General features: G+C 47.4%; 1 protein-coding gene across 1 annotated transcript in view; it reads right to left on the bottom strand.

Moving 5' to 3' along the window:
• Nucleotides 1-1,214: 1,214 nt before the first annotated feature.
• The window catches only part of LOC149992408 (kinesin-like protein KIF28P), a 42,444-nt gene continuing 33,444 nt past the window's right edge, over nucleotides 1,215-10,214 (bottom strand). Inside the window, exons 17-23 of the mRNA XM_090263525.1 lie at nucleotides 8,652-8,926; nucleotides 7,079-7,213; nucleotides 6,202-6,368; nucleotides 5,846-5,952; nucleotides 5,462-5,609; nucleotides 5,050-5,240; nucleotides 1,215-1,379 (exon numbers count right to left, since the gene is read on the bottom strand). Of these exons, the coding sequence (XP_090119651.1) occupies nucleotides 1,224-1,379; nucleotides 5,050-5,240; nucleotides 5,462-5,609; nucleotides 5,846-5,952; nucleotides 6,202-6,368; nucleotides 7,079-7,213; nucleotides 8,652-8,926 (1,179 nt within the window). The 3' untranslated portion in view covers nucleotides 1,215-1,223. The remainder of the gene's footprint in view (nucleotides 1,380-5,049; nucleotides 5,241-5,461; nucleotides 5,610-5,845; nucleotides 5,953-6,201; nucleotides 6,369-7,078; nucleotides 7,214-8,651; nucleotides 8,927-10,214) is intronic.

Below are 10,214 nucleotides of genomic sequence, written 5' to 3'. Positions count from 1 at the left end.
GAAAACACCAGCCTAGGTTCCCCCTCACACCCCACCTTCCCAGAGAGACTCCTTTTTGGAACCCTTGATGACCTACCGGTAGAGGCTCAGTGCCATCCTATTTGATTTCCCTAACTTTATTTTAGAGAGCAAGGACTGGAATTGTCACCTCTATTTTCTTCTTCCTGGTTTCTTATGCAAATCAAGTCTAACTGTTCCTGCGTATTAAGGTAGCAGGCCATGTGGTTAGGAATGCAGTCCCTAGGGTCAGCCCCTGCTTGCTCACAGTGTCCTGGACAAGCCTCGTTTGCGTAACCCTTACAGCATCAAAATGGGAAAAATAATTGTGCCAAACTTGGGATTACGGTGAGAGTTAAATGGGCTCTTAGATGTTCAGCACTTAGGCTGATGCCCAGGCACAGATAAGTGCTCCTTAAGTCTGGAAAGGTTTCTGGACAGCCTTTCCCCGGACCACTAAGTGCCTGTCAGTCCTTACCTGAGACCCATCAGTCAGTTCTTCACGGGATCAAGATTGCTTCGGGACTGACTTTCTCCTGGCAGACCTCACGTGCCGTTTGAATCTGTCACCCCGGACCCCTGCATCGAACCCATGCCACGGTATCGACACTAACACGTCAGTGAACTGAATGTATTTCACATAAACCCATGAAGATGGAAAATAAGTGAAGGTAGAATATAGTTTTTTCAGAGCAATGACACATAATGAGGGCACGAAATAGCCATTGGCTCTACGTCTGACAGCAGGAAATGTATTGAAAGGGTCTGATTTGAAAATATTAATGACAAATGCTTATCATTTGCTCTTGTGTGCCAGGGACTATCCTGAAGTCTTTCTAGTCAAGTGTTAGCATTCCTGTGTAATGGAAGGAAAAAGAGGCTTGGAAAGGTAAAGTCATTTGCCTCAACGACGCAATCATGGGATGAATTAACCAGGGCTTAACTCTGGGCAGTCTGATCCCAGACTCGGCATGCTCACCATTCACTGCAGTATCTTCCGCTTCACCGAACTTCACCCTGGAGATGGGTTCATTTTACATGATTTTAAATCAAAATGAAGGGGAAGAGTTTTGCTTAAAAATGGTAGGAGAAATAAGTTGAGTAATTGGGAACTGGGCGGAGTGTGTTGAGCCCCCACTTCCGCTCTGATAGCCAAGTTCAGCAAGCCTACGAGCTGCCCAAGTAACCTTCACAGTGCAGAGCTCATTGTTTCCAGTGGTGTAGCCTCATCGTTCGCTCTGCAATAGACATTCTCTCTTCTTTTTCACGATAAGAGCTACATCATTTTTCAGTTTCCACAAGCTGGATTCAAGTAGATCCCCAAAGTCCTTTAACATTTGTGACTGTTGGCATACAAATGGTCGAAGCATTTGATCGTCTTCCTAAAAAAAAACAGTGAAAGAAAAAAAAATGATAGGAGGAGCCTTACATCATCAGAGTAAAAATATGGTATGTATGTGAGTGGTGTGCCAAGTAAGTTCTTCCTGTGGGCTAGAAAGCTGCCTTTGAAAGTTGCTAGCAGAGGCATTAAGCCACCTGGGAGCATGTTTGGTTTCAGGGAGGACACCTGAGTGGCCCTTTAGTTCCTACCAGTAGGAAAAATTGGTGAGGTAATTCAAACATTTCAGATTGGAATGGTATACAGGAGTAGGCAAAGGTAGGTCTACAGTTGTGAGTATGCAAATCACAGAGCTTATTCTCGTATTATTCTGTATTATTATTATTTATTTTCCACACAACAACTATAAACCTACTTCTGCCCACCCTGTATGGTCGTTGGACCACGTGGAGTGGAGATTCTCCCGTTGGTAGGGTTGTCTGATGTAGCCCGTGCCCCATGGAAGCAGGTATTCCTGAGAAGGGATGACAGGGACACCTGTGGCCCAGGGTGCCGGTGACAGTGGTGCAGGAGGTGGTGACAGTGTTCACTGAGGTGGGGACGGTCAGAGGGCAGAGCGTGTGTCATGGCATCTCATTTTGGTTTCTTTTTCCCTGATTATTAATTAAATGCCTACTTGGGCACTGTGGCCATTTTTTCCAGTGTGTTTTCCAACATGTTATCTTTTATTTTAAAAGTAGTTGCTGCCCTGCCTGGTGTGGCTCAGTGGATTGAGCATTGGCTTGCGAAGTGAAGGGTCGCCGGTTTGATCCCTGGTCAGGGCACGTGCCTGGGTTGTGGGCCAGGTCCCTGGTTGGGGGCAGTGTCAGTTATTTATTCTGGATACTAATCTTTGATGATAAATAAAACAACTAGATCCTCATAGGCTATGGCTTATTTTTATCTTTGTTTAGTGTCTTTCATCTAACCAGCTTTTCTTTTTAGTTGAGAGATCTGCCTACAAAAGCATACCCAAAACGTGTACGTAGATACAGTTAAAGTGAGCACAGCTGCTCAAGAAAGAACTCTGCCTCCTGGTCACACCCTCTCCCTGTTCCCTGGAAGCAGCCACTGGCCTTACTTGTGTGATCTTCATCTTACTGCCGCCTAGAATGCAGCCGTAATTAGTATATTTTGCCTGACTTTTGGCCACTTATGGAATTACCCTGGGGGGCATCTTTCGTGACTTTTGAAGGTCTCGATCAGCAGTACTGGCGGGATTCACCATGTTGCATGTGGCTGCAGTTCATTTTCACATCAGAGTCACGTCACACAGCAGGGCGGGTGCCATAGTTCATCTGTCTTCTGTGAAGGTATGTTAGCGTGTGTTCAGTTTGGGGCTCTCCTGGAAGATGGTGTTAAAGACCATTAGTGCACCCATGTAAGGGTTTCTGCAGCTGGTCCCTCATCTGAACCACACGACAAAAAATTATTTGAGTGACTTGTTTTAGGAGCTCTGTCAAAAATGGTATATAACTAGTACCATTCTAAATACGTCCGAAAGAAATGAATTCATTACGTCCATTGGCTGCCTCAGTGAGGTGGTTCTCAAACTTCTTTCTAAGGCGGACGTGTCTAGAGGGCTTGTTAAAGCGCAGATTCCAGGACCCCACAACCAAAGATTCTGATTCGGTAGGTCAGAGATGGGGCCCTGGAATTTGCAAGATCCCAGACGGTGCTGTAGCTGGTAGTTGGGGAACCAGACTTTGAGAACCTCTTCTTCGGGGCGTTAGGGCTGCATTCTCTGCAGAAATCAGTTTACTCTGCGAGGAGTTGAATTGCAGGCTTCTAGGGCAGATGCATCCTCAGCTTAGGTTAGGTAGATAGCAGGCAGTTTTTTAGGGGGTTACACCAATTTATACTCCTTTTGGCAGTGCATGAGAGTTTCTCTTATTGCTTATTTCTTTCCCCAAACTTGATATTTTTAGACTTCTTAATTTTTTCTAATACAGTGGATTTATAATAGTATTTTATTGTGGTTTCAGTTAGTATTTTCCCAACTACTAATGAAGTTAATTAAGCACTTTTTCATATATTTATTTGGCCTTTTTGATTTCCCCTTTTGTGAAGTTCCTGTTCAAGTCCTCCGAGTTTTTTTTTAAGTTGGGTTATCTTTTTCTTCTCTGGTTTGCAGTTCTTTATTTTGGATATTAGTTCGTCATATGTTAAATGTGTTGTAAATAACTGCTTCCTATCTCCTTTGAGTTCATTTTGGCATCTGGACCCAACTCGACAACTTCAGTGCAGGGGAATCTTTGCCCTGAAAGCTGGGTGTTTTTGTGTTTATCTTTCACATTTAGGTCTTTACTTCACACCGAAGTTGATTTCTGGGCATAGTTTTGGATAAGATCCCAATTTTCTGTTCCTTGTGCATATCCTTACTTCTTCAGGTGCCGCTTATTGAAAACCCCCCCCTTGCCGCTCATCTGCAGCTCCACCTCGGCTGCGCGCACACCCTGTGCTTCTCCTTTGGTTTTCTTCTCTGCGGCTGGGCCTCGCCTTCCTGCCTGGAGGGGCACTGAAATGAGCCCGGGTCCCGGGTAGGGTGCGTCTCTCTACCTTGTTTCTGGGTCTGGGTCTTGGCTTGGCCTGGCTTTTGCAATTCCATCTAAGTCATTCTCAGCTTCCATTACATTGATTGGAATTCCACTGAGTCTCAGGGAGACTCGACGGATCTGTAATGGCATGGTTCTCTTTATTTAGATCCCTCAAACGAGTTTTTAAATTTTCTGCATAGTAGTACATAGTTTTATAGGAGTGCAGGGCTTAAGTACAGCAGGTCCTCAAATAATGTCGATTCATTTAATGTTATTTCATTATAATGTTGGTGAGATGCTGTAGGAAATTTACTCTTGGTTTCGGTATATGTTGTAAAAAGTAACAGAACTTACCAGCAACGTTAAGTGAGGACTCACTGTAGCTCCTAAAACATAAATGGTATCTTTTATGAAAATGTTTTCTGCTCGCTGCAGTTAATTTTTTAAGTATTGATGTTTGTGTCCAGAAACTTCATAATTCCATTTATTTATAAATTCTTTGAATTTTTTGTTTACATAAATATGTCATTTGGGAATAGTAACAGGCAGCCTGGTGTCGTGGAAGAGTAGGGTCGGTGGAGCACCCGGCTGGGTTTGGAGGTTGGCACTGCTACTCACTGACTGTGTCCCCCTGCACAGTCACTTCACCTCTCTGTGCCTTAGATCCATCAGCCGTAAAGTACGGCTAATAATAGTACCTACCTTGTGGGGTTGTTGTGAGAACTGAGTCAGTAACTATAAAGCGCCAAGTATCATATAAACGTATGCTATTATTGGTATTGCTTCTTTCCTTTCCAACCTTTATACCTTGAATTTCTTCCCTTGCTGCCCTGGCTTGAACCTAAAGGCCAATGTCCACGTAAGCGAAGGTGGCTGGCATGCCTGGCTTCTTCCTGCTGGGAAGGCAAGGCTTCCAGGGATGCTCCATTAAGCATTATTCTAGCTCAGAGTTTGTTTAAGATTGCCTTTATCGGATCCAGGAGTGTTCATTACTTCTGGTTTGCTTGGCGTTTTTAGCATGTGGAACGCTGAGTTTTATCACATGCTTTTTCGGCCTCTGTTGAGGGAGCCCTGCTTTTTCTCCTGTAATCTCCGAACGCGGTGAGTTACATTTCTCACAGCGATCTGGTTACTTACAGGAGGCCTGTGGTATGTCAGTGCGAGGAGCTGCCCTCTAGCTGCGTTCATGCTTTGGTGGAACACCTTCAGAGCTTTGGCGAGCTCTCTGTCACAGCTGGCCCGCTGCGCGCACGCCTGAGTCACCTCTGGGGCTGCTGGCGGTTGGGCTGTCGTCCCGGCTACCTTCAGGGCACTCGAAGGCTTCTGTGCTGAGGGGGAAAGGGAAGATAGCATCTATTTATTCACGTGTGTATTTATCCAGCTGGCGTTCTGCTACATGAGCACTTAGCGCCAGTTTGGGCTGCCTTTTTTTATGAAACAAAATATAAATTAACTGATTCAAAAGCTCACTTCTCAGAAAGAGAAATGCACGTCGAAATGTAGGCGTTTAGACAGAAGCGAAACAACCGAGTCCCACACGGCCTCTCACCTTGTTGACTGGAGCGTGTCTTCTCCAGGGATTCCCGGAGCAACATGTTTTCCTCTCGGAGGGCTCTGTTCATGTTTCTGAGCAGTTCCGTCTCCTCTTCCAACTTGAGCAGCTTTAGATAAAGTTCTGATATCTGGTTTGATGGCGTCTACAAAAAACCATGTCCCATTAGCCTTTTCCTGGATTGCTCTGCATATCCTTTGAGACGGGCAATCTTTACTGCCACGTGGAAACTAGATGGGGTGGGGTCGCAGTGAGCAGGATGTAAGCCCCTCAGGGTGCAAGGAGTGACTCCAGCTGTCTGTGATGGGGAAGGAACAGCTGTCATCTGAGGTTTTCTAGTCGTCCGTGACATCCATTTTAATGTCACAGAAATGTACACACCTGGCCTACATTCATCACAGTAGAAACGTTCTTGGTGTCCACCAGGATGTGGCCTTCACCAGGGACCATGGGGTCCGGCGGAGAGCAGCTCAGTTCAGCACAGCCCTCTGTGGTTCGGGGCAGACACCGTCAGGGAGAGGAGAGTCTCAGCTGTCCAGCCAGAGTTGTGGGAGGGGATGTTCAAGCACGTAATCACCTGGGGACTAGAACCCAGGGGCCCAGGGGAAGATGGCTCTCAGCCCCTGCCATCCAGGCCTTGACCGCCTCCCTCCTCCACCTCCTCCACAGCCTTGGATATACTGACGTGATATCTGATTCAAGAATGCCCCATGCAGAAGAGGAAATAAACTTAGTACCTTGAAGACCCCATAAGTCAACAATGAGAGCATTTGTCTGTAAATAATTCAGAAACTCCTTGGATGCATTGAGGGCTGTAAATTGGACAGACTCTTCGATTTGGGGATTCACAGATTTCCATACAGGCTTGGTATATAAAGTGTGTGGAAGATCATAAATTCTGTACCTGAGAAAAGAACGTAAAACATAAAACCAGAAGGGACACAGTTGCAAAGAAAAGGATCAGATGAGCCCAAGATGTATAGCCTGCATTAGTCAGGTGGTGAAAGACGCGCCTCCTGAGTCTCAGGGCCACGGCCTCCCACTCTCAGCTGTTTTGCACGGATGCCCTCACTACATGGGTAACATTAAAGGTCTTAACAAAAAATAAAAAGTACTTTGATCAATGCTTCCTACTTCGGTAATCCAGAATTGAAATTCACTTTCCATTTGAGGTGGTGGTTTGGTTTTCCTCAAAGTCTCCCTCTCTTTACTGCTTTATCTTTTAATAATACTTTTAATCTAATTAGTTTAAGCATATCTGGTGCTTCTGACATATTGTCACACAGTCCTTTTGTTCCCAAGTAAAAAAAACAACCATTCTATTAGATAATATTTCACTGGATATTCTTTCTGATAATTAAAGTTTCTGATCCACCACTTCAATCACTTAGAAGGATCAATACACAATGACCACAGTCCATCAACCTGGAGGGATGTGTGGCCTTTCTCTCTGTTAAAAAGGTGGGGGAAATAGTCGTTTTGGGGTAGAGCAAGCAGATAAACTTAAGAAAATTTCACGATAAACTCATTTTTTAAAAACTTGAGGCAAGACTCCATTGCATGGGGCCCGCAGAGTGGGCGGTTTGTGCCCAGCAGCTCTGGGCAGGCTGGTACCCCATCTGAACGCCCCGCTCCACATCTTCCTTCAGCCACTTGGCGCCAAGGCAGCTCACAATGCGGATCTGGAAATCCATCCTCTTGCCCAGCAACTCCAGAGGGTCAATAACCACGTCCTCCTCACCACATGCTCTAGAAACAGAAGAGATGAACCCTGATCACAGGTTAGCCTGGACCCAAGCAAGTTAGGGTTGTGATGTCAAAGGGAATTACACAGGCTCCTTAGGAGACGGCCAAGTTCACTGAAGGGAGGCGAGGCAAAATTACCAGCTGTAGGATTCCTTCATTCAGGAGACACTTAACAAGAGCCCACTCTGCGATCGTACTTCAAGGTAAGATGCGACCTTCTCAGGGAGGAGGCAGGGACAGAACTAACAGCTTTACGCAATACGCACCCAGATGTGGGTGAAGATCTAGGTAGGTTCCCAGCAGCACAGAGGGGCTGCTGCCCAGGGAAAGCCCACTGAGTGCTCAGATACCATTTTTCTTGCTGAACTTTTCAGATTCTACCCCAGGCCTACAAGCTCAGAAACCAACTTGGACAGTTTTCCAACAGGGGACCTCTCCCACACCAACCAAGCTCGCAAAGGCCGACACCTGTAAACTAGAATTCTACCTCACTGCTATGCCAGGGGAAAGACTACAACCCATCAACCCAGAGGCCCGAGACAGTCAAGTGACCGGGAAGTTGCTTCGAGTCCCAGTAACAACAATGAGGCGGTGGCCGGCTCAGTCTCAGGACCTTGTGACTGTCTTGCTCTCTTCTCGAGCCTGTTTCCTCTCCTCCACAAAGACAAGAAGTCTGCACTGGGCAGGTGAGGACCCTGGCACCCAGACCAGACCCCCTGCCAGCCTCTTGGCTTAGCGCTGCTAAGGGACTTGGACTTTTATAAAAACTGTCGAAACTGCCTGTGGCCTAAAGAGAGAAAACAGATGAGAAACCCTGAGAGGAGGGTGAAGGTAATGGAGCAGCGTCCAGACAAAGCCGGTGCCTGCAGACAGGGCTGACCGCAGCGGAGAACGAGGCCAGACAGGGAAACAAAGGTGCCTCAGTCCCTACCTCGAAAAAAGGAACAAAAGAAGGATCTGCGCCTGTGCCAAGGATGGAAAGGGGTGAGCTTTCCGCTCTGGCCCGTGGCCCTCACCAGCGGAGGCGGCCGGGGGGTTCAGCATGGGAAAGAGCATACTGCATGTGGCAGGTGCCAGCCCTCACAGGTGCCGCACGGCTGCTGAACTCTGAGGGCCCATGATAGGGAGCCAGCCCGGGTCTTCGGTTCTCATCCAAAGTTCCTCCTCCTCCTGCTACCTGTTTGTAGGGTGTCTTCCTCATCCCTGTGGTTCCACAGAAGAGAGCTGAGCTGCTTGAATGCTGCTAGGCGTGGATTTGAAATATACCAGGTCAGCTGACCTGATGAGGTCAAATGATGAATGAATGAGCTCATTCGTTTGTCGCATAAATGACCTCTTTGGGGTACCAAGTTGACTACCCCCTCGAGGAGCACTCAGGCTTGCCTGAGTTTTCTCCAAGTGACAGACCCAGCACTAGGCAGGGGGAGTAGGAGGTACCTACTGTCCCGTCGGGGAGCAGGGGGTCACGTGGACATGCAGCACCGCCTCCTCCAGCCCGTCGCAGTTCAGAAACTCCACCTGCTCCTCGAACTGCATGCAGTAGGCCAGCGACTGGAGCCAGATGTGAGCTGAGCCCAAGTGGACGACCTCGACAGGGTCCCAGAAAGGGTCATCTTCCTGTGCTACGTGGCTGTCTTCTCCATCTAGAAAGCGCTGGTAAAGTTCCTCCATTAGGAACTTCCTATTGATAAACTTGGCTTTTGACCAAATCCACACCTGGAGACACAGAGGGAGGTCACCAGTACAGTATTCCCTCACTTATCGCGGGTATTACGTTCCAGACCCCCACCCCATGAAGTAGGAACCTTACATTTATTCTGCACTCTTAAACCTATGAAACTTTAACAACATACGTATACAGTACCGCAAAATCCTGCGATATAGCAAAAAATCCGCAATAAATAATCAAATATAATATAAAAAATCCCACAATACAGTGAGGCTGCGATAAGTGAACCGCAATATAGTGAGGGACTGCTGTGTATGATTTCACCTGCTGCTCTAACAATTCACTTCTATGATTTGGTGCTTCTTCCCAGCATGCTCTGTCTGATAGGCAGGGTTTGGGGTACCCAAGACCACAGTAACACTCTCCTCCAACTTAGCTTTGGTGAGGTCCTTCAAGAGCATCATATTCATTCCTGATCTCTGACTTCGGCATTGAGTTGCTGGAGCCCAGGAAACGACTTAGAGGACATGAGTGAGTTAGAACTCTCCCAGGAGAAATGAAGGTTTGGTGCTTGTGCGACACAGAATAATGGTCCTTAGAGAAGTCCATTTTACCTTACATGGCAAAGGGGAGTTGAGTTTGCTCATTAACTGACCTTAACGCAGGGAAATTAGCTTGCATTACCCAGGTAGGCCCAATGTAATCACGCGGGCCTTAAATGTGGAAGAGGGAGACAGAAAAGAGGGTCAGAGAAAGAACCACATGGAGAAGCAGGGTCAGAGAGGTGGAGGAAGGCGGCCATGAGCCGAGGAGTGCTGGTGGCTTCTAGAAGCTTGAAAGACGAAGCAGAGTCCCCGTTGAGTTTCCAGAAAGCAAAGCAGCCCAGCCAACACCTTGCTTTTAGCCCAGTGAGGTCTATGCTGGACCTCCAACCTACAGGACTACGTGTGCTCACACCCAGTGAGCAGAAGAAGCGGGAGGACAGCCTGCCGCTGTCCCTGCCCTAGCTGAGGGGCAGGGCCTCTGCTTCAGCGCGGGCTACTGAGAGGGGACCGCAGCATAAGCCTCAGGATAAAGGGTCGCAGTCAGATGAGAAATTTCCTGACCATAAATGTCACATCAGAAGTGGTCACCAGGTAAAACTAGCAATTCCTTCTCTGAGCAACTTGGAAAAACCAAAAAGTAGCAGCTGGTCATCCTTTCAAGTGCTCTGCATCTCCATAAAATGGACCCCCCGCCCTGCGCTCGGACTTCATTCTCTCTCTGCCTCCGTACAGTGGACAGACAGCACCGGTCTGCCAGAGACTTCCGCGGCGCGGAGACAGCTGAGCCTGG

This window comes from Furipterus horrens, unplaced genomic scaffold, assembly GCF_987537825.1.
Source record: "Furipterus horrens unplaced genomic scaffold, mFurHor1.1.pri manual_scaffold_15, whole genome shotgun sequence".
NCBI classification, from domain to species: domain Eukaryota; kingdom Metazoa; phylum Chordata; class Mammalia; order Chiroptera; family Furipteridae; genus Furipterus; species Furipterus horrens.
Note: the sequence above shows the minus strand (reverse complement) of the source record. Positions and strands in the feature narration are given on the sequence as shown.